General features: G+C 59.8%; 8 protein-coding genes across 8 annotated transcripts; 5 read left to right on the forward strand and 3 right to left on the reverse strand.

Annotated features, from left to right (window-relative positions):
- Nucleotides 1-533: 533 nt before the first annotated feature.
- On the forward strand, nucleotides 534-2,710 carry BDZ90DRAFT_236419 (ENTH-domain-containing protein). Its single transcript, XM_025507297.1, has 2 exons — nucleotides 534-1,608; nucleotides 1,686-2,710. The coding sequence occupies exons 1-2, from the start codon at nucleotides 845-847 to the stop codon at nucleotides 2,341-2,343; spliced, it is 1,422 nt and encodes a 473-aa protein (XP_025365689.1). The 5' UTR covers nucleotides 534-844; the 3' UTR covers nucleotides 2,344-2,710.
- On the reverse strand, nucleotides 2,261-3,655 carry BDZ90DRAFT_230073 (hypothetical protein). Its single transcript, XM_025505327.1, has 4 exons — nucleotides 3,362-3,655; nucleotides 3,124-3,296; nucleotides 2,813-3,045; nucleotides 2,261-2,742 (listed from the first exon to the last, which is right to left on the reverse strand). Exons 1-4 carry the CDS (start codon nucleotides 3,404-3,406, stop codon nucleotides 2,654-2,656), a joined length of 540 nt encoding a protein of 179 aa, XP_025365690.1. The 5' UTR covers nucleotides 3,407-3,655; the 3' UTR covers nucleotides 2,261-2,653.
- A 2,607-nt stretch (nucleotides 3,656-6,262) lies between these two features.
- BDZ90DRAFT_33366 (hypothetical protein) lies at nucleotides 6,263-12,187 on the forward strand. The gene is made up of 2 exons (XM_025509504.1): nucleotides 6,263-6,296; nucleotides 6,462-12,187. Exon 2 carries the CDS (start codon nucleotides 6,548-6,550, stop codon nucleotides 11,945-11,947), a length of 5,400 nt encoding a protein of 1,799 aa, XP_025365691.1. The 5' UTR covers nucleotides 6,263-6,296; nucleotides 6,462-6,547; the 3' UTR covers nucleotides 11,948-12,187.
- A 207-nt stretch (nucleotides 12,188-12,394) lies between these two features.
- BDZ90DRAFT_33370 (hypothetical protein) lies at nucleotides 12,395-14,538 on the reverse strand. Its single transcript, XM_025509505.1, has one exon. It carries the CDS (start codon nucleotides 14,469-14,471, stop codon nucleotides 12,843-12,845), a length of 1,629 nt encoding a protein of 542 aa, XP_025365692.1. The 5' UTR covers nucleotides 14,472-14,538; the 3' UTR covers nucleotides 12,395-12,842.
- A 93-nt stretch (nucleotides 14,539-14,631) lies between these two features.
- On the forward strand, nucleotides 14,632-16,565 carry BDZ90DRAFT_230077 (hypothetical protein). Its single transcript, XM_025505328.1, has one exon. It carries the CDS (start codon nucleotides 14,672-14,674, stop codon nucleotides 16,460-16,462), a length of 1,791 nt encoding a protein of 596 aa, XP_025365693.1. The 5' UTR covers nucleotides 14,632-14,671; the 3' UTR covers nucleotides 16,463-16,565.
- BDZ90DRAFT_34575 (hypothetical protein) lies at nucleotides 16,230-18,746 on the forward strand. Its single transcript, XM_025509512.1, has one exon. It carries the CDS (start codon nucleotides 16,527-16,529, stop codon nucleotides 18,531-18,533), a length of 2,007 nt encoding a protein of 668 aa, XP_025365694.1. The 5' UTR covers nucleotides 16,230-16,526; the 3' UTR covers nucleotides 18,534-18,746.
- Nucleotides 18,747-20,965: 2,219 nt separating this feature from the next.
- On the forward strand, nucleotides 20,966-23,625 carry BDZ90DRAFT_34627 (hypothetical protein). The gene is made up of 2 exons (XM_025509513.1): nucleotides 20,966-21,295; nucleotides 21,379-23,625. Exons 1-2 carry the CDS (start codon nucleotides 21,096-21,098, stop codon nucleotides 23,396-23,398), a joined length of 2,220 nt encoding a protein of 739 aa, XP_025365695.1. The 5' UTR covers nucleotides 20,966-21,095; the 3' UTR covers nucleotides 23,399-23,625.
- A 54-nt stretch (nucleotides 23,626-23,679) lies between these two features.
- BDZ90DRAFT_230080 (hypothetical protein) lies at nucleotides 23,680-26,589 on the reverse strand. Its single transcript, XM_025505329.1, has one exon. The coding sequence runs from the start codon at nucleotides 26,570-26,572 to the stop codon at nucleotides 23,852-23,854; it is 2,721 nt and encodes a 906-aa protein (XP_025365696.1). The 5' UTR covers nucleotides 26,573-26,589; the 3' UTR covers nucleotides 23,680-23,851.
- Nucleotides 26,590-26,719: the final 130 nt, after the last annotated feature.

The raw sequence follows: 26,719 nt of genomic DNA on the forward strand, positions 1-26,719 counted from the left end.
AGCCACAAGCGAGGCTCGTGCCTCAGAGTGGGAGGCAAATCTACGCCTACGCAGGTGTCATGACTGCATCGCGTCGAGGCACAGGAATCTACTTCGTTGGTTGCTTACGGGCCAATGATTCACGTCAAGTGGGCTCTGCTGCATCGAAGGAGGAAAGGGACTCGCATTAGAAGGCGGCGATGAGGGCGAGCTGTGGACATCGTCGCAGCAAGAGTGTTTTCCTCTCACTCTGCGCTGTCTCTTGTTGCTATGCTGTCGGCCATAGTGTCCCTCCTTCTCCTCCTCAAAGAGGCCGGCCATGGTAGCTCAACGTCAAGCTTCGAGCTGTCGGTCGTTGAGTGGTTAGGGAAGCAAAGGCGGCGCGCCTCGCAGATGAATCTCAAGAGATGCCAAGTCGGTGCTCCTCGCCGCGCCTGCGTTGTCCTCTTTCCGCGCTGGCCTGACCCTGACCGTCTGTGCGTCATTCGAGTGTGTGGCCCGTGGCTGGCACTGCTGCCTCTTTGGCCGCTCTGGAGCTGCACACGCACTGCCTCAGCGGCTGGGCCGGGACGGGTCAAGCCACTCGAGACGCGGCGGCGGGGAACGACGTCGACGTCGACGACAGACATCGAGGATCATCGACTTCGATTTCCAACTTCCTTGTCTGTCGACGACTACTACCAACCAAGTCAACCTTCTTCATCGTCAGGTGTCAGGAGTAGCTTCAGAATCACCATCACAAGGCCTGCTCATCGGGCCACTCTCTTGAAGACCTTCTACTTCCCCGCCACGTCAGTCTACATTGCCCACCTACTCGCCTCGCATTTGATACCCACCAGCGCGTCACACGCCACCAGTCGTCATCATGTCATTTCAAAACATGGGCAAGTCTGCCATGAGGGTCGGCAAGAACTACGTCAAGGGCTACACAGACGTACAGGTCAAGGTGCGAGAGGCGACGTCCAATGACCCGTGGGGACCCAGTGGCACGCAGATGAATGAGCTCGCTCAGTTGAGCTACAATCAGAATGACTTTATCGAAATGATGGAGATCATGGACAAGCGACTCAATGACAAGGGCAAGAACTGGCGTCACGTCTTCAAGACCTTGACCGTTCTCGACTACCTGCTTCACGCCGGCAGTGAGAATGTCGTCATCTACTTTAGAGACAACATTTACGTCGTCAAGACGCTGCGCGAGTTTCAATACGTCGACGAGGCGGGCAAGGACCAGGGAGGCAATGTCAGGCAAAAGGCAAAGGACATCACCAATCTCTTGATGGACGAGGCACGGTTGAGGGACGAGCGCAGAGGGAGGTCGAACATGAGGGACCGGATGCAAGGATCCAATATGCCGCCATCGGGCAGCTTTGAGGATGACGAGGGAAAAAGGCGAAGGAGAATGGAAGAAGAAAGGCGCAAGGCAAGAAGTGCCAACGAAGACGACGAGCTGAGGAGAGCAATCGAGGAGAGCAAGCGGATGGCAAAGGAGGAGCAGGACCGCATTCGCGCAGAGGCGCAGAACGAGGACGAGCTGCAAAAGGCGTTGGCCCTGTCCAAAGCAGAAGAGGAGAAGCGTATCAAGGAGCTGGAAGCAAAGACGTCCAATGCTCTCTTCGACGACGACTGGTGAGCAAGCTTGCTCGCATGTGAGAATGCCGTTCTTGTCGCTCATATACTTACCTTTGCTCCGCGCCCGCCTGCAGGAACATGCTCTCCAACGCGCCCAACCAATACGCTCAACCGACAGGGATGTGGGGCAACGATCCCAACGCCATGTACATGCAGCAGCAGTACACGAGCTACAACCCTTACTTTTACCAACAGCAGCAGATGCAGGCCGAGCAAGAGGCCGAGTATCAGCGTCAGATGCAGCTGCAAATGGCAGCTCAGCAATACCAGCAGATGATGTCTCAGCAGCCGCAGCAACAGCCTATTCAGCCTCAGCCTACCGCATTTGGCAGCAACAACCCCTTCGCATTCTCTCAGCCTCAGCAGCAGCAGCAGCAGCAGCAGCAGCAACAACAACAAGCGCTGCAGATACCGCAGATGCCCGCGTCCTCATCTGTGCCCATCGCCGACCTCCTCGGCGGCGAATCCGAGCCGACGCCCGCACCAGCGCCAGCGCCGGCTGCCGCTCCTGCCCCGTCCCAGCAGCAGCCTCCGCGTACCAAGGTTTCCATGGACCCGCGCCACGCCGAGCTCAATCGCCTCTTGGCATCAGGCGAGGGAATCGACACGTTTGGCAACTTTGGTGACATGAGAATGGGCCATAGCTCGGCGAGGCAGAATATTCCTTCACAAGCCACAGGCAAGCCCATGAACGGACAGGCAACGGGAAGCAATCCATTCTACCGCGGCTAGAGCGTGAGGGTGCGACAAGAGGAAGCGCTGTGCACTTCCCACCCAGGATCGACTCAGCCATCCCATCTCAACCTTGAATCGCCGGCACACGTATCCAGCTTGCCGGCCCCTTTCCCTCTGTCATTGCTCTTCATTCCCATCATTTTCCTGCTCCCCTCCGCTTTCGTCAATCTCCATCCAGCCTTTGCACTTTTACCGCCTTTGTCTCCGCTCCTCTCCACCTATACTCCAATGCCATCTACCCTTTTTGCTTCGCTCCTGTGAGCGCCGGGATGACTGCAGTCGAGGGATCAGCCGAGAGGCGAGGACATCAGAGCTTGCTCAGCTTGCTGATCTCCTTTTGTAGGACGTTGTTCATCTTGAGGCCAAGCATGATATTGCCCTTTGGCTTCAGCCGACCTGTGTGCGCAGAAGAAGAAAGTCAGCAACGTAGTTCACAATCAACCATCATCCTCTGGCCCGTGCTTACCCTTCAAGAACATGCTTTGAGGCGCCACCTTGCCCATCGCAAGGGCCACCATATCCTTATCAGCAACACGAATTGTCACGTCCGGCTTGGGCTTCGCGGGACCTTTGCCCTTGATGATGGTCCCACCCGAGCGCATATCGACGCGGAAATGCGAAACATCCTTGCTCGAGGAGCTTGCAACCTCGAAGAGGAAATTACCATTGATAGCCTTGCGTGCAGCCTCGCGGTCCATCCTGGCAGCGATACGCATACAGCTCAGGATGAGTGAATGTCCAATTGTTCGGGCTGAATGCCCGCAGCACTGCACTCACATGTCCGTCCCGGCAAGCAGGCCGTCCTCGTCATTTGCATGGCGCAGACCAAACTCGATGATGGCGAAGAGCTTGGAGATCTCGTAGCCCGGCTCGATGAGATCGGCGGGGGAGGATTCGTCTGGGTGATCCAGGTCTGAGAGGTCGAGGTCGTCAATCTCGCTCATGAGCATCTGCGAGCGCACGTCGAGCAACCCAGTCAGCATTGCGAGCGGCATGCCCCACGCCTCGCACGCACCTTCAGTAAATTGCCAGATTCATTCTCCTCCTTCTGAGGAGCCATGCTGTGCTAGCCAGGCAGTGCCGTATGTACCTTGAGGTAACTTGACAGGATAGCTGACTACTCGCACAGTCATTGACGAGGCTTTAATTTTCGACCTCCTCGCTCGATTCGTTCTCACGCTCACCTCGTCTCTACAGCAAGCAGTGAAAGCGCGGGGAAGGTGCGCCTCGAGGCGAGAAGAGTGCGGGGTAATGCACTCCGCCGCCGCCGCCGCCGCCGCTCTGACCCGAGCAAAAAAGCCTTCTTGACCTGGCCAGAACTCGTCGGCCCTTTTGAGTCGATCATGGTCACGCACGCTGCGCTGTCGGCTGCCTGCGGGATGGTGATCCTGACAGACAAAGCCAGACGACGCCTTTGCCATTCGGCTGTGCAGCGAGTGGCGAGTGAAGACTATCCCACGCCTAGCCTTTTGCGGCACGACGGCAATGTTGATCTCCGCCTATCTATCTCGATGCTGCGCTCACCATGCTGTGCGTGGCGCGTGCGGCATCGTCTTCTTCTTCGCTGCGACTATGAAGGTGGGTTGGAGGGTGAGGTCGCCGAGGCATGGTGACCGCCGACCTCTGTCATTGGATATCGTGCGAGTGGACCACACCGAACTCGAGGCGACCTCGCAAAGGCATACGCGAGCTGATGAGCTTGACGTAAGTGGCCACGGAGGCACGGTACACTTCATTGCGAGCCAATGCTTGAGCCTCTTCACCGTTTAACAGGGGTTGCACTATCGCTTTGCGCAGCCACCTTCCTCTTCTTTGGGCTAGCGTTGCCGTCTTCTCCGTGACCCGCGATTGTCGTCGTCGATAATAGCCGGCAATTGGCGGATCTGCGCGCGAATTAAGCTGCATGGAGCCCCTAACCGTCGCCCGTCCGTCGCGGCGTCGCCCCGCTCGTAAGTCGGCCCGCCTTCTTCTCTCCGAATTGGTCGCAGCACGCACGCACAAACGCATGAGCACTCAGGCAACAAGCACTCGCGCAGCAGGTCAACGATGGGCGGGCGAGCGGAATGTCCATCCTCGTAATCTCAGTAGTCAATCGTCGGCCTCTTTCGGGGGCCGCGCTGGTCCAGAACGTGGTCTGACGGTTGAGTCATCAAGCACTGCCCGATGGTCCATCTGATGCCCACTACCGCCTTGCCACGGCCCACGGCTGATTTGCTCCGGGACAACGGTAGCGTCAGGCTGAACCTTCGCGATAGGTGATGATGGTGCCGGTTGATGACGACGATGAGCGAATGACTTGCCGTATCAACTCAGGATCATCCCCCTTGCTTTATGCCTTTTTCCGAAAGGGAGGCTCGACAGTTGCTTGCAGTCGCTTCATCCTCAAAGTTGCCCTTTCCTCCTCTGAAGACTGACTGCCTCGAATACTCGCTCCCGCTGCTGAGCTGCGATATGATGCGGAGATGAATGCACGCGGGCTGAGAGGAAAGAGTCGGTGCTGCACAGCAAATGTGGGCTCATTTTCAAGCGAGGCGTCAAAGAGGAGTGTTGGTCTCACTCTCTTGTCTCCTGCCCGTCCGTCTCAACTCGTCTGGACTAGGCAGTCGGATCCCTTTGTCTCCGCCAGTCCGTCTGTCTTCTGGTTAGTCGCCCCTTTCTTCACCCTGGCTGGCAACGAGCAGCGGGCCTGCTGCTACCGCTGCTTTGTTATTTGCTTGCTTCCTTGCGAGGTGTGTGGAATCGCACCGCAAGGAGACGAAGGGTGAGCACGCGCACCCAGCACCAAAGCACCACACACTGCACTCACTCGCCGGCAGCGGTGGTGCAGCACGACGCCCGTCGTCATCACCATCACTGCCCGGTCATCGTCTCGTCGCCGTATTCTTGGCGTCGATTCGCAGCGGGTCTGCACAAGGTTCTGGCGGCACTCGCGGCATCACACACACGCCGCTTCCTAGACGTCTGAACAGAGTTGTACACAGCCTAGCAGGAGCTTGACGTCCCGACGTTCCTCGGCGACGACACAGACACTCGACTCGACACTCGGGCCTCCGCCACACTATCCGTCTCTTCATCTCTGCCAGGGTCTGCTGCACGTACTCGCTCGTACCCCCTTGACTGTTCGTCCTCGCTTCCTTTGAGGCTTTCCTGGACCGAAGTCCAAGTCCCGCGGGTCTGGCTAGCTCGGAGCAAAAGTGCATTCAGCCTCAAGGGGCCCATTCGCTCGTCCTTGTCACTGTCGTCGGTAGGCCTAGCACCGAACCCTCTTCATCCTCAACCTCGTATCCCTTCTAGCTAACGAGCGGTAAGCTTTGGTGGGCACGTCTCCCTCGAAAGCAAGCTTCTCTTTTTCCTCTCGTCGTGTGGACCCATCTCCTTTTATCTCAGCCTGCGCCACCCCCGCGGACGCCTTTCGTTCATATTCAAGAAATACCATCTCCGACGGCGACAAGCTCGCCGCCTTCGCTCAGCGCCGGACATCCACGACCATACAACAGCCACCGACCTGAGAAGGGTCCAGGTTCCCACTCCCCTTCATCCAGCTGCCGGCAAGCCGTAAAGGCCTCGACTTGGTCCCGCGAGTAGTGTCATCTTTCGAGAGAAGAGCGCGAGGCGCTTGGCACGCTGCCGCCATAGGCTTTGCCCAGCCGCAGGAGCGTCAAAGGACTCAGCTCCCCTTGTCACTGCTACCACCATCATCTCTTCCTCCTCGACGCTCATCCATCTTTGCCTGGCCGCGGAGAGAGGAAGCGGTTCATTATTGTACCAACAGGACAGTCCTTCGAGTCCCCGCATGCGATCTTGATGCGCATTTAGCTGCTCCTATCGCGTCCATCACCCATCTCATCTCACCGAGGCCACCATACTCGATTGGGCATCGAGCTTGGATCTACTCATCGCCGCCATCGCCTCACTATATCATCCGGCAAGCTCTGACCGCAGGCTCGAGCGTGAGTACATGTTGACAAGCAGGACGGAACCAGACCCTGTAGATGAGACCTGCGCTCGAACCGCACCGCGTCACCGAGCGAGTGGGCTGATCGAGCACACGCAGGAGGATTTGCTGGCCGTAACATCGTCGTTGACCTGCTTGCTTCCCTTTTGCGTATACACAGCATTGATTCGCTCCACGCACCCTGGTCTTGGTGATCATCATCATCGAATTGCATCAAAACATCACTGAACCCCTCCCACGGACACAATGGCCGCTGCCACCGCCATGTCCAGGGTTCAATTTCCGCACGGCGCACCATTCGCCGCCTCACCTCACTCCTCGGAGTCCTCACCTGCAGCGGCATCATCTACGTCAAGCGCCGCTCAGCCGCGACCACGTCGCACCTCGAGACGCACCTCTCACCGTGACGCTGCCCCTCAATCTTCGGCACCGATCACAACTGCCACCGCTGGCCCTCCGCCACGGCCGCCTCGCAGGCGCTCATCTACTGCTGACCATCCTGGTCCGGCATCATCGTACGGCAAAGCTTCATCTTCCTCTTCAACAATACCTTCACAGCCTGCTCGCCCAGCTTCGGCTACGTCTCGGATGAAGAGAATCTCACTGGCGGCTTTCGGGGTCAACAAGGGCAAGGAGACCAAGAGAAGTCGCGACGCTCGTCCATCGACAAGTCAAGGAAGTGATTCTGACGGGGCCCTCGGCAAGCTTGCCTTCGCTGCCCTGAGCACACCCGAGTTGCACCTCTCTTCCGACCCTCTCATCGACGTCGAAGACGCCGAACATCGTCACTATGTCTTTCCGTCCAAGCGCCGGGGCGCAGTAGACGATGATGACGATGGCATGGACGCACTACCCCTGAGTGGAGATGCTGCGTACATGAGTTTTGGCGCCATCGCCCTTCAGACCCATGGAGACGCTGTCGAGCCCCGTCGGGAGCGCAACGGTAGCAACAACACCACCATCATCCGTCGCGATTCGGAGGACGAGACGCCTGCACGCCCGGCGCCCTCGACACCCTCATCATCACAGGGCAATTGGTTTGCAAGGAGAGTCAGGAAGTTGAGCGCGAGTGCCACGACCCCAACCAAGTCTATCGCAGCTCCCTCCGCGCCGACGCTCCAGACACCGCCTGCGCCAAGCAGCTCACCAGGAGCGGCAACGGCAGCGGCGCCTCGCCCTTCAATGTCGAGCTCGCTCTATGACAGTGGCTCCGACATGTCTCTTGGAGGCGGCGAGTACGGCTCCGGCTTCTTCAGTGACACGGCGAGAAACTCCTCTGTCAGTCAGCTCACAAGCCCCACCGAATGGTCCGTCAATGCGACTGCTTCCGATGCTTGCACCGAAGCTCTTCAGCGCCTTCGTACGGCAAGATCCTATCTGCACGATGAGCTGTCCAAGCTCACCATCGAGGAGATGGCGCAAGACAAAGGCCGGATCACTGCTCTTGCGCTACGACAACGACGAGGCAGCGACGCTTCCGTGTCACGAGAGACACGCGAGTTCTGGGACTCGATCTCAAATGGCGTCCTCCTTTGCCTGCTACTCAATCGCCTGATGCCAGGTGTGGTAGAGAAGATTGACCGCCGCGACGTCGACTGGGTCAAGGCAGACAACCTTTCTCGCTTCCTCCGCGCCCTTCGTGACCACTTTGGCATCAAGACGCAAGACCTCTTCCACCCACTGGATCTTGCCGATGCCACGGTGGAAGGCCTAGATCGCGCTGTGCACACCATTCTTGCCCTGCGAGCGGTCGCAAAGAGCAAAGGCATCACTGTCAGGTCGCCAAGCATCCACAATGAGCGCCGTCATTCGAAGCGCAGGAGCCTCATCGCGTCGACTCCGCAGACGCCAGAAACAGCCTACAATGAAATCTCGCCCGCCGATTCGGGTCGTCTCAGTGCGTCACCAACAAAAAATGGTGGCGGCTCGGATGATGCTTCTGAGATGACAGTGCTGCAACACCGCCAGGCAGCTGAGGCTAAGCTCTTCCGCAATGTGGTCCCTGTCCCCGCTGGTACGAATGAGGTCAATGGACGACAGCGACGACGCCGCTCCAATGAGCAGCCAGCGCCGATGCCCCGCCTCAAGACCCCGAGCATCACCTTCGATGAGAGCACAATCGCACCCAAACAGTCCGTCGATGATGACTTCTCTTCCCGTACTCCGTACCGGGATCGCAAAATGAGCGAATCTGCTCTGAGTCTGACTGGAGTAGCCGAAGAAGAGCACGAGGATGCGCACTCACATTCGCACCCGAAATTCTCAGAGGGCGAAAGCCTCGAGGTGGTCGTCGACGACGAGTCTACAGTCGACGATCGCTCCGTCTCTCCTCCCATGGCTGGCAGCGGCAGGCCTCGTCTCATTGCGCCAATGGCTCAGCGTAGGATCAGCCAGGAGATTGGCATTGGCGGCATCGCCCTCAGCAGCAGCCCGCGTAACTTCCGAGGCTCCTTTGACGGCGCCATGCTGAGCACAGACAGTCTCAATGGCTCCCCAGTGCGCCACGTACCAACCAGACGACACAGTGCTCGAGCCACTGCCTCTGCGCTCAATCCCTCGCGCGACTCGCTACTGTCGTCGACGTCTACAGCGGCCGGCTTGAGCTCGTCGCCGCCAGGTATTTCGACTGACAGCCTTATGGCTTCCCCACGCTTGCCCTTTCCCCGCCCCTCGACGACGGCGGACACGCCCAATGCTCGCCGCATGAGCGCCAATCTGAGCGTCGATGTTGCCGCGGCTTCCTCGCCCAGGGCGACCCCTGTTCGACCAGCATTCCGTCATATGCGCTACACGTCTGAGGTTCATCTACCTACCTCGGGCGCCAGCACCGACTCCTTTGTGACCTCGCCAGCCACCCCCTCGCCCTTCGAGCGCAGCGAGCGGGGCAGGATGTTCGGAACACCCTCGACTGACGTCACGCCTCGTGCGCGCTTCGACTCTGGCGTCGGTTCCATCTACGGCTCGAGCGCCACCAATCTCCTGAGCCAGGAAGACTTGGCCACGCCCAGCTCTGCAGCCGCGACTGCCAAGGCTCAAAGCCGCAGCGAAGCAGCATCGCGCCATAAGCTCGTGCTTGAGGAGGGTGATAAGAATGTGACGTACCAGATGGGCAACTGCATTGGTCGAGGCCAATTCGGATCCGTCTACCGCGCGCTCAACCTCACGTCGGGTCAAGTCGTTGCCGTCAAGCGCATCAAGCTCGAAGGAAGATCGGAAGAGGAAGTCATGGAGCTGATGAACGAGGTCGATCTGCTGAAGAGTCTTGTGCACCCGTCTGTCGTCAAATACGAAGGCCTTGTACGAGGCCCAGAGGTGGTGTCGATTATCCTGGAGTACGTCGAGAATGGCTCACTCCTTCACACGCTCAAGGCCTTTGGCAATTTCCCGGAGAAGCTCGTCGCAAGCTACGTGGTCAAGATCCTCGAGGGCCTCTCCTACCTCCACGAGCAAGATGTAGTGCACTGCGACCTCAAGGCGGCTAACATCCTCACGACCAAGAACGGCAACGTTAAGCTCTCGGACTTTGGTGTATCTCTCAACCTCAAGGCTATGGAAAAGGTCCAAAAGAATGACGCCATGGGCACGCCCAATTGGATGGCGCCCGAGGTCATTGAGCTCAAAGGTGCTTCCACTGCCGCGGACATCTGGTCGCTCGGCTGCACGATCATCGAGCTCCTCACGGGCAAGCCACCCTACGGCGACATGCTGGCCATGTCTGCCCTCTTCCGCATCGTAGAGGACGAGCGCCCGCCCATACCCGAAAAGTGCTCCGACTCGCTCAAGGACTTCTTGGTGCTGTGCTTTCAGAAGGACCCAACGAAGCGACCCACTGCGGAGGCACTTTTCGAGCATGATTGGCTGCTGGAGATGTGGATGGGTCACAAGGAGCTTAAGGAGCTACGAACGCAGGATAGCGTGCCATTCCTGCGACGCATCAGCCTCGACTCGAGACGACCGGACGTCAAGAAGCTGCACGCTGCAGTTAGTGAGCTAGCCGAGACGACCACGGCGGAAACGAGTCCGCAGCGGCCAAAGTTCGATGGACGCTCCTTCTCTACGCCGGCTCATGAGGCATGGTCTTCGACTGACAGCGGTGCCGGAGGCGGTGCTGGTGGAGATGCCAGCAACGGTTCCAGCCGCGGCGGTCACACTCAGAACGACAGCAGCGAGGACCGCAACGAGGACAGCGCTATGCTACAGTCGCCCGAACCTGCCTCTGCCTCGCGGGATGGCATCCCCTCTCTCGACCCATCCATGCTGGACCTGAGCAGCCCCTCGCCCGACATGGGCCCCCTCACGCCAGAGGAAGAGACGCGTCAGCACTCCTTTGTCAAGAGCACATTCAGCAAAGCAGTGCGCTGCCGCATCTGCAGGGAGAGTGTGCGCAAGCATGCTGTGCTGTGCGAAGACTGCGGGCTGATCTGCCACGCAAGCTGTGCGAGAGAGGTGGGGTCGCCGTGCAACCTGAGGGCGCAGATGATGCTATTGAGGCAAAGTGAGGTGCTGGACAAGACGACCGCGAACAACAGCGGTGGTGCCAACGGCACATCGGCACCCTCATCGCCTGGCCATACGTCTACGACACTGCTGCCCGTCTCCTTTCGCTTGCCATTCGGCAAGGGGAAGCGCTTTTACTCCTTCAAGACAGCCGACAGCAGCGCCGAGAGCTCCGATAATGCGAACACGACGGCGGTGTCTGCAGCCGATACGGCCAAGGGCAGCATTGGTGGTAGCAGCTCACAACACTCGACGGAGCGCGGCGGAGCAGCAGCATCGGGTGGCGCCAGCGGTGGGCGTAAGCGTCGCATTTCACTTATGCCTACGCACAAGTTCCGGGCACGCTCCCCAGCCCCAGCCTCGAGGCCTTCCTCTCCCAGCACGGAGACGAAACCTCTCCCCAGCATCGCCTTTGCGCCTCTCCCTGACACATCAACTCATGCGCCGCCAGCTTCACCGCCCCTCCCACCCTCCTCGCCCAATCTCATGCAATCACCAACCGCAGCAGAGATCGTGCATGCACGCACCGCCCCCGAGCGGAGAGCGAGCGCCGTCTCCTTTGGTAGCAGCATGAGCCCCTCGAGCTCGATCTCGAGCGCGGCGAGCGCGAGCCACAGTCATATGGAGGTAATCTGGCAGAAGGGGAACAGCGCTTCTCCGGCTGTTGCCGCAAGACGACCCTCTTTGACCACGACAATGGCTGCCTCTGGGCCGGGATCGCCTGTAGACGGCGGTGGCAGGCGAGGTTCAGCCACGACAACGACTGCAGCATCTCCCACCTCGCAGCAATCCCATTCCTCTCCCGTCGTAACCACGACGTCAACTACGGCCACGCCGCGCCCGCGCTTCAAGCACAGGCCGAGCCACTCGCTCGCCACCCTCAGTCCTTCGCGGATCAATGTGAACGATGAGCGCGATGAGGCTGTAGAGAGTGCCACGCCAGGCCACGCTTCTGCTGATGCGACCCTGTCTGCCAGCGCTGCCAAGGCGAACGGGGCCGCCCCCAAGGAGGAGGCTGGGAGGCCGAAGCGCAACAGGAAGACGTCCTTTGCTGGGTTGGGGAGCAGCAAGATGGGCGGAGGCGCCGCTGGCTCATCGGGCGGTAACGGCGCAAGCGGCCAGGCAAAGGAGGACTGCCTCATCATGTGAGGAGTCCCGGATGACTGCACCGCCATGAGGATGCTATGGCGCAGCTGTGACGTCCTTTCTATTCCTTCTATCTATTCCTCGGATTCGTCTCCTCTCCCACTTCCACTGCAATACCTCTCATACCCGGACACACACCAACCACCCAGTGCCGAGCGCCTCGACGTACCTACCCTTTCATCCCATTTGTCGGACTCCGTACAACCTTACCTATCTCTCTTCTGACTTCTTAGCTGCGAAACCTTCTATTCAGTCTCTGATAATCAAAGCAGTTCCTTCTCCTCACTCCCCGCAGCTATCGCCATCTCTGATCGTCTGTTCATTCCATCTCATCGCATTGCAAAGCACAGAGTCGCGGCGACGATGTCGGACCCCTAACGAACCCGGTCTACTCATCGCACTGCTCGAAGGCAGGCTCAGACTAGGGGATACGGGGCTCGGATAAGTCTTGAAGTTGATTCATTTCCCACTCCATTACCCGGTTACCAACCCGAAGGTGGCAATGGGGGAAAGCCCTCCTGACCTGCCCTGAGAGGGACGTGGGGAGGGCTTCGGGAGTGGTTGGAAGTGGGGAAGGGAGGAGGGGGAGCGAGAGCGAGGCATGGCCGCGGCAGGTATTCGAGTTGTGATACGGAGGGGGGACGTGAGGGGAGCCTTGGCCTTGTCTGAGTTTCTGAAGCTGATGCGGATCGCGATTGAGCAGGTGGGTGCCTGGGAATTGAGGGGTAGGAAAGAAACATGGAAGAAGAGCGCCTCGCATTGTCGAGCACAAAAGAGCGGACCGAGATGAGCAGCCACGTGACGGAACATTGGAGGCGGTGGCTGTCTACGAAAGGGCGCGCGCCTTCTTGTATGCTGGCAAGGCAAGAAATCGCTACAACGATGAGCGGTGAGCACGTCAGAATGTGATCGTGCTGGTCCCACCAAGCTTGGGCGACTGCGGATACGGCGGGACTTGTCTCGAGGGGTCCACTCCATCCCGCGCCTGTCGCTGCTGCCCACTTGGCATCCCGTTCCCGTTCAACCCAGCAGGCACGTCCAGTCCAAACGCCGCGCCATTCGGCACCACCGCAGCGCCGCTGACTATTCTCTGTCCCATATCGCTTTCCACACTACTACTGAACACCAACGGCGAGCTCCCATTCGTGAGCGTTCGCTTGTGTCCCCCTGCCTCCGCGCCTTCGGCGCCTGCTGCGCCTGAGCTACTCCTTCTCTTTCCCTTGCTGCTGGACAGGCTCGACCGACGCTCCGAGACGCGCGGCTGTAGACTCATGCCTGAGGTGGAGCTGCGTGGTGAGGTTGGCGGAGAGGTGGGCGAGATCTTGCCCGGGGAAAAGGGAAGCGGAGGCGGAGGTATTGAGGAGGGCGCATCTGCTGAACCAGGCCGTGCTGACGGCGCTGAGGAAGATTGCTGCTGCTGCTGCTGCTCCTGCGCTCTACGCTCTCCGATCGCCCTCTGCACCTCCGGCGAAGCCTGCAGTGAGCGGTCGATGAGCTGCTGGCTCATGAGGTCGACAAAGCTTCGCTCGAGATCGGAACGTTGGCGTAGGGTTGCGCCGCCGCCGCTAGCTGACGACGATGATGTCGCCTCAACATGGCCCAGCGCATGAAAAGGCTCCATCTCTGCCCTCAAAACAGCATCACTCTGCTCCCTCATCTGCAGTGCCCCGACGCCTAGCTTGTCCATCTCTCCCGCCAGGGCCTCGATGAACTTGTGCGCCTCCGCAAGCGTCTTAATCTCCCCTACACCGGGCGAAACATCGCCTAGCAAGGGCAAGATTTGCCTCATGGCCATGATTGTACTCGTGTACGTCTGACGCAGTACGGCGACGAGATCTCCGACTGTATGCCTTGGCAACAACTGCCTGAGAAGAGGAGGGCGAGCAGGTGCGGTAACGAGGAATAGCTCTGCGCTGGCCAGAGAAGCCAAGAGGGCCAAATGCCAATACGACCAAGGCGAGGCAGCTCGACCTGCTGCTGCTCCTCCCAGCCCGTTGAGCCAGGACAGTACCGCAAAGATGGCGCTGTTGACGACCCACCAGAGGAGGCTCTCCCTGAGCCCAATGACCATGTATTCCCTCACTGTAAGCGCCCCTCGCCAATCCAGTACAGCGATTCCAAATCGATCGTAGGCGAAACGTCGCACTGAGTCGGTGAGGACATCATGGCTTCTTCTGAGAGCAATGAAGAAGCGCTCCCCACTCGGCCCGACCTTATCTGGGTGATGCACCTTTGCCAGTCGACGGAAGGAACGCTTCACTACCTCCACGTCGGCCTCTACATCTACGTCGAGGAGGCGATACGCTGTTGGCTCGCTCGAGGAGAGAGATGTGCTGAATTGATAGGCCAAGTAGGCACCGATGAGGAGAATCCGCGTGCGGGTTGCGTGGCTGTGGGCCTGTTGTGGAGTTGTAGGCCGGGGCAGGAGATGCGAGGTATAGAGGGCGTCTAAGAGGTACTTTGTAGCGAGAGAGGGGAGAAAGGCCCATCCTAGCCAGGGAGCGTAGGAGATCAGGGCCGAGGACATGCCGCTGATGCTGCTGATTGGAACAATGAGGATGCAAGTGTTGGTTGCGGAGAAAACAAGTGAGGTGGAGTCGCCGTCGGGGCCAGATGCAATCGACGCTCTCTCGTCTGTCCGTGCGTCCGTCGATGAGGCGGACCAGCGTCAAGACCTTCGTGCCGCTCAACGGTACCTTTTCCTCCAGATTGGTCTGCGCAATCAAGATGGTGGCGCCGCAACACAATGGGAGCGACGAGACGTCCAACGCCCAGAGAAGCATACCTGAAAACAGCAAGCAGAGCAATGGCAGCGCCGGCGCTAACGATAAGGCTGCAGGCAAGGGCAAAGGCAAGAACAAAGGCTCATCCCCAGCGCTCGACCCCGCCATAATCGAAGCAAAGCGTAAAGCTCGCGCCGAGAAGAAGGAGCGTGAGGAGCAAGAACGTGTACGAAAGGAAGAAGAAGCCGCAAGTGGAAGCGCACCTATTGCAGTAGACGCTCAGGGTCGTCCGCTATACCGACCGAGAGAATGGGCAGCTGTCAATGCAGTCGATGGTGTTGAGCAGCAGCATGGTCAGCCATTACAATCACGATCTTGTCGCCCCCGCATCAAAGTCCTCAGCTGGAACATGCTCGCCCAAGGTCTAGTCCGCCGCAAGCTATTCCCAGGAAGTGATGCCATGCGCTGGAAGGACCGTGAAGCAGGCCTGTCCGCCGAGCTGCTAGGGCACGGATTCGACGTTGCCTGCTTGCAGGAGGTGGATAGGGTGGAGACGCATACAGCTACGCTCAGCAAAGCTGGATACTCGCATCTGTACGCCAAGGGGTACGCGCAGAAGCAGCATGGCTTGATGCTTGCCTGGAGAAGCAGCTCACGTAGGCAGGGGGCGAAACCACCGCTCTTTGAGGAGAAGCCTGCGGCGAGTAGGATCGTGTATCTGGACGACGAAGAAGTGGCTGCCGGAAGGACGGGCTGCTCGAGGGTGACGAGGAACATCGGAATTGTGGCTGCTTTGCCCTTCGTGAAGGAAGACGCCCAGCCTGCCGCGGACCCAGGCGGTATCATCCTCGCTACAACGCACCTGTTTTGGCACCCAATGCACGGCTACGAGCGGCTCAGACAAGTCGGGCTCCTTGTGCGGGCAATCGACCGCTTCAGACGGTCCTCAGTAGGGAACGACACCATCGCGCCCGTGTGGGCAGATTGGGCAGTCGTCTTCGCGGGCGACTTCAATGATCAGCCGCACTCAGCCAGCTATGCCTGCTTGACGGGCAGGCTGCCCATCGATGAGCATGGGAGGGAGGAGATCAGACAAAGCTCTGTCGTACACAAGAGCGTTGATGAGAAGAGGGAGAGGGAGAGGCAGACTGGTGCGGCTGCGCTGCAGGAGGAGAAGCAGGGGCAGGCGGCATCTACGTGCGAGGAGCAGGAGAGCGATGCGCTGGACGAGGCGGAGGCTGAGGACGCGGAAGGTGAAGGAGAGGAGGAAGAAGAAGGGGGAGCAGACGATCAGATCCTCAAGAATTGTCGTCCTGCCACTCCCTCTGACGGCCTCCTCAGGCTGGAGGAGCTGGAAGCCCTCTTCGACCTCTCCTCCTGCTCGGTCTCTTCATCGACTCCTCCTCGTCACCTGCGCTCAGCGTATGGCTCCTCCTTTCCTCAACTATGCGGACAAGACGAGAGTGACAATCTCTTCTCAACGCCTACTCGAGGGCGGGAGCGATGGGACGATCCAGACTGGAAGGAGGGAGATCCCAATGTGCACACTTGGCTGGCGGGGACACAAGCTGGATGCGAGCCCATGTGGACTCTCTTCTCGAGCTTGTTCAGCTTGACGCTGGACTTTATCTTCCTCTTCCCTAGGACGAAGAGCGAGGGAAAGGAAGGGGTAGAGTATCCAAAGGTGACAAAGCTGCTGAGGACGCATAGGACGGAGGTGCTCAAGGAGGGCTTGCCCAGAAAGGGCATCTGCGTTAGCGATCATGTGGCCATTGGGGCTGAGCTGGAGCTATGATTGTATTCAAATGTAGCAAGAGGATAGCAAGACTGTATACAATAGAAGGTCAACCAGTTGAGCGATGCAACCGCTGTTGAGAATTGATGCAAGAAATGGCCGGGGCCCGTGCGAGGTGAAAAGCCGCCGACCCTCCGCCTGCCGCCATGTTCAGGGCCTTTGGGTCCGGCCCGCATCGCTTATCCATCTTTCCTTTGCTCCCACCACTTCAACTTCCAATCAACATCCCTCTATCATCGCGGCGACACAAAGAGACATATCGCTACCCCCTGTTCCATCTCGCCCGGCCAAGATGCCAGTCACAGGCGACTACTTCATCATTTCGACCAGCCTGCGTGGTCTGCCCCAGTACATGCGGGACGTACTTGTCCCCATGCACAAGTCCAAGGTCAAGTTCCTCGGCAGTCTTACCACCCCTGGAGGATATGAGGAGGTTATGGCCGCTGTCTGTGACGCCTGGGGGATCACACGTGATCAGGGGCAGCTGGCGCTGCTCGACACTTGCGAGGAGGAGGAGGACGACAATGACGACGACGCCACTACGACGACGGCCACTGTCAGCTCCGCCGACTCTTCCTTTGAAAGCTCTCGTCGTCATCACCGTCGCAACAAGGCAGCAGCGACATTCGGCGCCCTCATGACGGCAGAGAAGGAGCCTGCTCAGCTGATCTCCTCCCAGCGCGAGTGGGAACTCTTCTGGGATGAGCACCGCGATGACATCAGCGAAGAGCGCGGTTGGTGGTTCGAGATCGTCGAGCGTCCGAGTCTGCCCTTCGCCTTCACGATGGCCGCCAACATCAGCGAGAAGAAAGGGGCGGCCAGCACCACCGCATCTCAGACGACGGCAGCTCGCACGTCCACCCCTCCCGCGCAACCTGGCTCCAGCAGCGGCTCAAGCACTACGAGCGCCGTTCCTCCTCCCTCTCGTGACAATGGCACGACCTCTGCTCATCCCTTTGCCGACATCCCTGTGCTCGACCGTGTCAAGGACAGTGTTCTGCAAGCCTTTGGGCAACGCGTCCCTCAGAACGGCACCGAGGCCGCGCATCGCGTTCTAGACACGCTGGAGAACATCATTGGTCTCGTGGGACCTGTCAGCGGCGCCACTGCTAGCACCCAACCTGCGCAGCAAACCACGAGCGGCAATGCGGCACCAGCTGGCACGGCGTCGACTGCGGCTGCTCGCCCCACGGAAACTGAAGGCGGCAGCTCGCAGACTCACCGCGAAGAAGCTGCCGCTCAGCCTCTGCCCTCTGCCCGACCCGTCTCTGATCAGCAGCCGCAGATGACCGACTTCGAACGCCTCATGGCACGCTCGCGCGCCCAAGGCGAAGCACTCAACGCATTCTTCGGCAACGTCACGCAGCGTCGCGCTGAGCGACTCAACCCCGGCAGCGGCAGCCGGTCCAACGAGTTGGGCAGCGACAACAACAGTACCGACACGCCTCCTTCGGAGCCGCTGAGGGAGAGCGAAACACCTCTTGCCAGCCGTCCTGACTCTTCGTATGCCTCTGCTACTGGCACTAGTGCCTATTCGATCCCATCCGCCGCCGTCTCGACCTCAACCTCGACCTCAAGCGTGCCGGACGCCGTACGAGCTCAGAACGACCACCTGGCCAGCCTATGGGAGAAGCGCCTCCAGCAGATGGGCCACGAACTGCCCGAGACGCATACGTATCTGAACAGGTTTCCGCAGCAGAGTGTAGGGCGCGCACAGTCTACTACGGCGACCCTTGAGTCTCAGCAGCCTCAGCAGCCGCCTCCAGAGGACCATGACAAGGGACAGGGCAGGTCCACATCGACCACCTCGCCATCCACCCGATCGGAAGGCAGCGCCTCTGAGTGGGAGATGCTTCGCCAGGAGACGAACGAGGGCACCGTGGGCGTCAATTCGAGTGCCAACACGAACACCTCTGCCCCCGCCTCCACCTCGACTGAGCTGCCCACCATGGTTCCGGCCACCACCACGCCTCCTTCGATCGAGCAGAACAACCAGACGCTGGCTGACGCCTTCACCGAAATGCTCGCGCGTAGCCGCAATGCTCAGAGCTCCGGCAGCGGCGGCCAGTAGAGCAACCTTGACGCCTGTAGGGCTCAATCGCGCCCACCATTTCGACTCGCTTCCCTTCTTGTCACATTCACCCAGATCTCATCGCCACCGACGCGCCTTGCCTATCGGCACAAGCTCCACTTGCTGTCTCGCTTCCTGCCGTCCTGTCTTACTTCTTGTCATCAATCCATCTTGTCTCATCACGATCTGCGCAGTGTTAGCCTCCCTGGACCCGCTCACTCCAGTCGCGTCCTCAGCAGTCTACGCGATGCTCCTCCTTATCGTTACCATCGGCCAACATCACTCGAAAGGTCTATCTTTCACCCCACCGATGACGTCGCCCTTCCACGAATAGCTACATGTGGAGCTATGGCAAACTGACTCAGAGCTAGAGGTACGATCGCCTGAGTTGTCGACTGTACGAATCGAGGAATTGTCCTTGTACGATGACGAATGAGACGAGTATGGCAATGCTATTCCGCGTTCATCAGACTACTCTACGCAGAATGCTCCCCCGAGCTAGCCAAGAGAGCGACAACCGTCGCACCGACCTTCTCTGCGCACGCAGCTGCATAAGCATCTTCGTCAGGCACCGTCGCTCATTTCATTGAAGCGGCGACTACCTGTCAGCGGTAGGGGCCTGTCACTGCGTTGCCCCGTTGCAGTCGGATCATCATCGTTGCCCCTGCTGGCTCGTGGTCCGGCGTTACCGGCGAACTCACAACGCTTCCTCTGCGTGAATACGTGAACCTCATGCGGCAAACGGCGAACTCAATCGATCGATGGTTGCTGATGTGACCTGCAACGCTCTAAACCAGCCACAGAAGGTCGTCATGCACCGGCTTTGCCTCCCGCCCGTACCATGATTTGCCGCTGTGAGCTCAAATTTCGCAGCTAAGACATGCGTCGCAGCGCTGATTGCAACGCACCCACGAGTACCAAGCAGCTTGGCGGTTCACGTTGGCGCCTTGGCCTTACGCACTCAGAGTGAGCGCCCCGAGGTGGCTCACTCAAAGAAGTCTACGCCGGCGCTCTACGCCTACACTCTGAGGTACGCCGTGCGGTGCGGCTGCGTCCGGCGTCGCGTTGCTGCATGCCCGATGACTGGACGACAGAGGGCGAGGATTTTTTGGGCTGTCAAGACGCTACGCATTCTCGGCCGCTTCCACTCCCGTCCTTTGCCCTTGGCGAGGTGCGAGGACGATCGCCAGGATGAATCCGATCAGAGGAGGATTAACCATCCAATATGAGCGAGCTTGACCCTACCACGACGTCGTCATCATCATCATCTTTGGATCTCCCGTTCGTTTGGCCGCCGGAAGCTTGCTGATGATGCACACGCACGCTCGGTCGGTCACTGGCATGCTTCGGGGACCTGGAAAGTCAGAGTGGGGCGAAGGCAGGATGGGTGATCATGACGACGTCCGGCGGGAACGGCCTGGTACTCGTGGCATGCAAGTGGTCTTTATTCGCCCGAAACCGAGACGTCGCGTGAGGGTCCAACTATACTCAGCTTCGACCGCACACCTAGTCGCCTCTCACAATCCCACCCCTTGACAATGGCCGCGAAAGGTGGATTCAATCGCAGCGAAGTCTGAGCGTGAGATCACGTCGGGGCTCCCGCCCGCTCTGCTCTACTGTAGTCTGTCATGTCGTGCGAGGCATGGTTGTAGAGGGATTGACAAGCTCGAGCCAGTCTTCGTGAGAAAGCGTACAATCCAGATATTGCTCTCTCGGCATCGTTGCGGTCGTCATGGCCGAGGTGCCATGGCGGCCGCTGCCTTGGTATCCTTGTAGTCCTGGCTACTGGTCGAGATGAACGGGAGAGGGAAGGGGAGGCGCAAGCGGCGGACACTGTCAAGCCGAGGCAGCAAGCAAGTTTTGGGCATCCAGCCAGAGGTCGACCGCTTAGAGCCTGGCTAGGTCGCATGCATGGCCGCTCGTCCTATCCCGTCGCCGCTCAAGTGGCGAGACGAGACGAGACGAAGCGACAGGGACCAAAGCGGCCTGGCGCCTCGTCAGTGTTGCGTCGATTGGCTCAGACCTTCCCTCCGACTCGCCTCGTCCGGTTGGTGCTGCTCAGTCAAGGTCCGATTCCAAAATCATACCAGCCTCACCCACCGCTACCACGAACGACCGACGGCGACGAGCTACTCACGACGACGACGATCTTCATCTTGCTCCATTGAGACGCTCGATTGCTCCTCTCGTCTCCGTCGCCACCAACCAGCAACTGCTCATCGTCGAGACACTGTCCGCATCTTGGCTGATTGGCCAACCCTCTTATTCAATCTCGTCGTCGATTGTCCAACCCACGGCCTAAGCAAGCCACACACCCACACCTTCATCCCTTACCACAGCGCATCGCATCGCATAAGTCCAGCTGCGACAGCGCACGACTACCTACAGCGGACAGCTAAGCAAGCATCGACGACTAACAAGCACGCACACTAGAAGCGGTCGACGGCGCCACTACTACCTGCATTGCTCAGCACCGGCTGGCCGAGACGACTACTGCCGCCGCTGCTCCCCACCTCATCATCACCTACTATCACCACATCGCCACCCGCGCCATCGCCTAGCATGACGATGCCAGCACCCATCCCGATTTCTAGGGTCAATGACCCCTCATCGTCCACCTCAGGCTCATCTGGTGGCATTGGCTCATATCGCATGGGTACATCGTATGGCAACTCCTTTCCCAGCTCCAATAGCGCAGGAGGCAGCGCCAGCTTTCGAGAGGCGATGATGATGGCAACATCCTTTGGCAAGGACGTAAACGAGTGAGTCGCGCTTGCCTTCCACTCCAAGTCACATCCACGCCAGCATATACTCACCTTTACCGCTCCCGCCCCCGCCTGCTTAGCATCATGGATTACTCGTCCAATCGCTTTGGCTCATCCGTCGACTCGGAAATGACCATCGCCCCATCCACATCGCAACCGCGCCTCGAATCAACCTTCTGCCGCGACTTCAGCTGCTGTGGCCAAGAGCTCGATGACCTCCACGACCTCCTCCAGCACTACGAGGAATGCCACGTCCGCTTCGACGACGATGGCATGCCCGGCATGGTAGAGGACGACGGTAGCTCGTCAGCCGGCTCAGCTTCCACTCCCTCGTCCGTACCGCCGAGTCCCCGTGTCGCTCATCAGCGTGCGGCTACGGCCCCTGGTGGATCCAAGCTTGGCGGTGGTGCAGGCGCAGCTGGTGGCAATCATAAGCGGGTGTCCACACTTAATACCGATTTGACATCGCAGGGACTCGATTCGACGACGGGTGCCAGCAAGGGCAAGAAGCGTTCCTTTGGGCAGTATGACGCCAGTTCAAATGCCGGCGTCAATGGCTCCTCGGTCCACCAATCACTGCGCCGAGCTCTCATCGACGGAGGCGTCGGATCACGCAGCGGCAGGTCATCGCCCTCGGTCTACTCTGCCAATTCACCCTTCTCAACGCCAGGCAGCTCCATCCCGGGCACACCAGTGGGTGATGACGAGGAGTTCGCCTTCGCCGGTAACAGTGGTTTGTCAGCATTCTCAGCCCTCTCCCTCAGGCAGTCGAACAACGACGACCATCTGCCGGCCTGCGCACCCCCGAATCTCTTCTTTCCAGCCCCCGGTGCATCAAGTGGCGCAGGTGCCAATGCCACTACGCCGGGCATGCCAGGCCTCAACCTACCCACCTTCAGCAACAGCATGGTCAACGCAGCACACGCGGCCAGTGGCGCGCAGCCACCGCCTGCGAAGCGCGAGCGCATGACCTCCTCCAACGGAGTAGGCGGACAGGGAGGCAGTGGTGGCGGCAGCAGCTCGTCAGCCAATGTGGGACCGGGGGGCGAGAAGCTGGACAAGGATGGCAAGCCCATTGAGAAGCCATTCAAGTGCCCCAATCCCGGATGCGATAAGGCGTACAAGCAGGCAAACGGACTCAAGTACCACAGACTGCATGGCTCTTGCAATCGCAACCTTGCCGGCAAAGCAGGTAGCAGCGGTGGTAACAGCAGTAATGGGCCTAGCACACCGACGCCGTCCGGGAGCGCGGCTGCAAGCAAGGGTCCAGGAAGTCCCTCCACCCCTTCGCCTGTCACCGCAAATGCCAGCGCTGCGCCCACCAAGCCGCCGCAGGCAGCATCGAGCGCTGCACCCAAGCCTGCTCAGCCGCCGCAGAATGCTGCGCAAGCGAAGTCACCGCAACCACCCGTGCCACCCAATGCAGCAGGCGCGCCAGTACCGGCAGGAGCTGCTGTGGGAGCGTCAGCAGCCAAAAAGCCGGCCGCTCCCACCACGGCCGGAGGCGGGCCTGCTCCCTTCCCTCTTCCGCCTAACATCAACTCCGCAGCCCTCGCAGCAGCCGCAGCCCTCCTTCAACGCGGTGGGCCCCTTCCTCCCTCACTGCAGGGCTCGAACGGACCAATCGATACAGCTTCCCTGCTTAAGACGCTGCAGATGTTGCAGGCGCAAGTGGCCGCGCAGCAGAAGGCCAATGGCGGTGCCCCCGCACCCGGGGCGACGGGTGCAGCTGGCGCGGGCGCGGCCGCGGTCAAGAGTCCGCCAGCACTTCCCAGCAAAGCGGCCCCGGGTGCCCCCATCGGGGCAGGTGGGGCCACGACGGCTACCTCTGGGCAGGCCCGACCGCCTCCTCCGAGGCCGACGGGTGTCACTGCGCCTGGTCAACAGGCCAAGCCTGCAGGCGCAGCACCGTCAGCACCAGCACCTCCCGCAGGCTTGGCGCCAAAGAAGGCTTCTCCTACCGTCGCAAGCGCACAACCTCGTCCACCTGCTCCACCCGCTCCTGCCACGGGATCAGCCGCAGGGCAGCAAAAAGCGAGCCCGGCCGCCCCTGCAACATCCTCACCGGCGTCGGCAGCTCAGCAAACCCAAAAGAAGTAAAGCGGCTCATTAGAAGGGCCCCTCTTCACCACTTGTACTACTAGTCTGGCCATCACACATGCGCTACTACGCAAAGAGCCCGGCCGAGCGGGCTATACCATCGTCGCCGCCGCCCAGCGTGGCGCCACGCCCGCCGCTCTCACCATTAAGTATCTCGACCTTCACAGCGTCCGATTCTAATCTCAGTCTCAGGTTCTCACTTGTTCCGTATCAGTCAGCCAATACATGCACGCTTTCTCGTCCACCGCCAAGTATGCTACAGTCTTGTCGCTACATTGTCGCTCGCCGCTGACAGGCCGTGCTGCTCTTCCTCTACGAAAGGTGCGGGCTCAGAATTGATATTTCGAAGTGCGAGCGGCAATGCTACAAGTACATGAATGGTTGTCACGTCACGCGTTGGGCAGGACGTCGTCCTGTCCAACCGAACCCTCTCCTCCTCATTCCCCTTCTTTACTACGCGAGGTCAAGGGCCTCCAATCCGGCAGAGATAGGATGCGACGAGTCCTCTTCATCCTCGTCCTCATCCTCATCCTCTTCCTCTTCATCCTCTTCCTCCTGCTCCTCGTCCTCATCCTCGTCCTCATCCCCGACCTCCTCCCGCATCTCTTTTTGACCAGCAGCTTGTCTCGCTCTAGTCGCATCGAGCATAGAAGGGGCAGTAGCAGCGGCCAAAGTCGCAGTGCGAGTGCTTGCCTCTCCCTGGCCCTCCTGCCTCTGGGACGATCGTACGCGTCCTGGCGCGAGAGGGTCGGCACGGATCGTTGCGTCGCCTTCTTCGCCTTCGGTCCCATCTTCGGCGCCCTGGAGCGAGCGCTGTGCGACGTACGGGGAAGTTGTCCGCGGTACAGTATGTTGATCTGCTTTGCGACCAGCGTCGTCCTCGTGGCGAAGCATCGGCGAAGCCAGTGCCTTGCTGCCCTGCCCTCGCAGTTGCGGCTCATTAGCTTCGCTGTCATTCTCTCCCTTCCGCATGCTCTCCTCCTGCAGTGCTGCCCCAGACTGCGGAGGGACAGCATCAGCACTCAGCGGATTGGCCCTCGCCTGAGCCTTGGGGGTGAGGTGACGTTCATCTTCCTCGTCCTCGTCCTCGCCCGTCTCGCTTCCCAGCTGGGCAACGGTCGCCGTGCGATTCGGGCTGGGCCCATTACGCGCGAGGGAGGGACGAGGAGTCGCCGGTTGTCCCAGCGTCGAGCCTAAGGAAGTCGCGTTGCTCTGCTCCTCTTCTTGCTTGACAGCGCTGGTCGTCAAAGGCGAAGGAGTGTTCGACGCAGCCACTCCCGTCGTTCCCGATGATCGCCTTCTTCGTCTCCAAAGCGCCGTAGCGGCAGAAGCGGGTACATTCTCCGTCGACTGAGCCGCACTAGTCGTCCGCGATGCCGTGGGTGTCATATCCTGCGACCCTAGTCCGCCATCGGCACTGCCCCTCCTCGTATCTCTGCGATGGTCCGGACGTGGCGAACCTCCGCTGGGCGATCGGTTCATCTGCGTAGGAGTGCGAGGCAGGGGAAACCCGTCCTCATCGAGCTCCTCGTCTGCGTGACCACCAGGAGGGCCGGAGGCAAGGGGAGGGCGAGCCACATCCAGAAAGGCTAGGTCTGGCCTGCGATCCGGAGCAGAACAGCGTGGGTCACGCCCGCCGAAGGTGAAACTGTTGCTCGCCGCCCCAAATGGACCTCCTTTTCGTGCTGCAGGAGAGGTCTTTGATGCTGGAAGTGAAGTAGGTCTCAAACGCTGCGCCATCTCCAAGTCGGGGCTCTCCGTGGCACCATCCTCCGCTTGAGTAGACCCGAGTCTCAAAGCTCTCGCTGCGCCTCCACCGTCAATGTCAATTCCAGAGCAGGTGATGGCAGCAGCGGCGGCCGCTTCTGTCATCAGCCCGGCGTGGGCTTCTGCTGCTGAACCTGCGGCCGAGCGACCCTCTGAGATGGTCAGACTGCGTTTCCGCCCGTGTGTACGACGGCCCGAAGCTGGCGGGAGTGGAGCGTTGGAAGAGTCAGGGGAGGAAGCGGAAGAGGAGGGCGCTGAAGATGGGCCGCTGGTGCTGGCGGACGCTGTGCTAGTGGGCGGTGGTGCTCGCGGGATAGGGAGAGGTCCTGTGTTTGTGGTGGCTGCTGTTGTCGACTGGGAAGGTGATGGCGCACTAATCTCCGCTTGACTTTCTTCTGCGGCAAGTGAAACACCTCCTTCGTTCCCCTCGATTTGTGAAGCCGTCGCACCGGACACGTGCATCGTTGTGGCCTCCATCCCCTCATCCTCTGGCAGGAATTTGAGCTTGAGGAAAGGATGCACCACTAGCGGTGGGGGCGGGCTGCCTGATGATGATGAAGCGCCAGCCATTGATGGTGCAGCCAGCGTACTAGCGCGATGCGGAGCGCGTGGCACGCCATGAGAGCTCGACGCCGCAGCCTCCTGACCGTGCTCACCATTCGGCGAAGCAGCTCTTGCCCCGCTCGTATGCGATGCTCCACGATTACGTCTCGGCTGCCTCAATAGACTCAAAGCCGTTCCTGCCGGCCACACCCATTCATGCACGCTACTCGCCCTCACACCCAAGCTCATCTCCTTGCCAACCCACCCTTTCACCCACTTCTCACACGCAACGCGATCGTCCTCCTCTGCCTCTCCCTCCAATCCTATGCGCAGCGCTCTCCCCATTTCCGGCAGGATGCCACTCGTCGCAGGTTCTAGTGAGTGGCCCTGTACCAGACGCAGGATGCCGAGCACTGCGGCGAGGAGCTGAGGGGCCGTCGCTATCACAAGGAGAGGGGAGGCCTGGACGTCCACGAGGTGAGCGAGGGCTTCCTCGACCATTGGACGAGTAAGGGAAGAGGGGCCGCTTTCCTTCCATTTGGGGACTTGAATCCAGTGGACTTTGACTTGCTGCAATTCTGCCCAGCTTTGAAGGGCGGGGAGCTCCTCGAAGGGATGTTTCGGCGAGAGGGCGAGGAGGGTCTTGAGTCGCAGCTGGGTTAAGTAGGGCAGGTGACGCGGGAGAGGATGCGTCGAGGACCAGACGCGAGATGTTGATGATGAGAAGTTGACGCTGGAAGAGGAGTCGGCACCGAGAAGCGTCAGACGCAGTGGAGGCGTCAAGGTTGGTAGATGGAGCGTACGACGAAAGACGGCAGTGGGTGAGCCATCGTCGTAGCCGCCATGGCGCGAAGTGGACGTCATCGTCTCCCCGGCAAAGCGTGCCGGTAGACTGGGTGCGATGACTGTGTCGGCGGAGGGAGCAGCAAAGCGATTGGCAAGGCAGATAATGTTTAAGCGTCGTCGAATGTATGCGCTCGCCTTTCGACGTCCAAATGTAGCGCTCGGTCC

Source organism: Jaminaea rosea, assembly GCF_003144245.1.
Source record: "Jaminaea rosea strain MCA 5214 unplaced genomic scaffold BDZ90scaffold_1, whole genome shotgun sequence".
Lineage (NCBI taxonomy): Eukaryota > Fungi > Basidiomycota > Exobasidiomycetes > Microstromatales > Jaminaea > Jaminaea rosea.

What these genes read in the sequence shown, in the direction of transcription:
- BDZ90DRAFT_236419 (XM_025507297.1), top strand. Translation starts at nt 845, where the DNA reads ATGTCATTTCAAAACATGGGCAAGTCTGCCATGAGGGTCGGCAAGAAC. An exon ending in GCTCTCTTCGACGACGACTG is followed by an intron (nt 1,609 to 1,685) that starts GTGAGCAAGCTT and finishes GCCCGCCTGCAG; the next exon opens with GAACATGCTCTCCAACGCGC.
- BDZ90DRAFT_230073 (XM_025505327.1), bottom strand. Translation starts at nt 3,406, where the DNA reads ATGGCTCCTCAGAAGGAGGAGAATGAATCTGGCAATTTACTGAAG. An exon ending in AATCTGGCAATTTACTGAAG is followed by an intron (nt 3,297 to 3,361) that starts GTGCGTGCGAGG and finishes GTGCGCTCGCAG; the next exon opens with ATGCTCATGAGCGAGATTGA. An exon ending in TCAAAGCATGTTCTTGAAGG is followed by an intron (nt 2,743 to 2,812) that starts GTAAGCACGGGC and finishes CTGCGCACACAG; the next exon opens with GTCGGCTGAAGCCAAAGGGC.
- BDZ90DRAFT_33366 (XM_025509504.1), top strand. Translation starts at nt 6,548, where the DNA reads ATGGCCGCTGCCACCGCCATGTCCAGGGTTCAATTTCCGCACGGCGCA.
- BDZ90DRAFT_33370 (XM_025509505.1), bottom strand. Translation starts at nt 14,471, where the DNA reads ATGTCCTCGGCCCTGATCTCCTACGCTCCCTGGCTAGGATGGGCCTTT.
- BDZ90DRAFT_230077 (XM_025505328.1), top strand. Translation starts at nt 14,672, where the DNA reads ATGGTGGCGCCGCAACACAATGGGAGCGACGAGACGTCCAACGCCCAG.
- BDZ90DRAFT_34575 (XM_025509512.1), top strand. Translation starts at nt 16,527, where the DNA reads ATGCAACCGCTGTTGAGAATTGATGCAAGAAATGGCCGGGGCCCGTGC.
- BDZ90DRAFT_34627 (XM_025509513.1), top strand. Translation starts at nt 21,096, where the DNA reads ATGACGATGCCAGCACCCATCCCGATTTCTAGGGTCAATGACCCCTCA. An exon ending in TTTGGCAAGGACGTAAACGA is followed by an intron (nt 21,296 to 21,378) that starts GTGAGTCGCGCT and finishes CCGCCTGCTTAG; the next exon opens with CATCATGGATTACTCGTCCA.
- BDZ90DRAFT_230080 (XM_025505329.1), bottom strand. Translation starts at nt 26,572, where the DNA reads ATGACGTCCACTTCGCGCCATGGCGGCTACGACGATGGCTCACCCACT.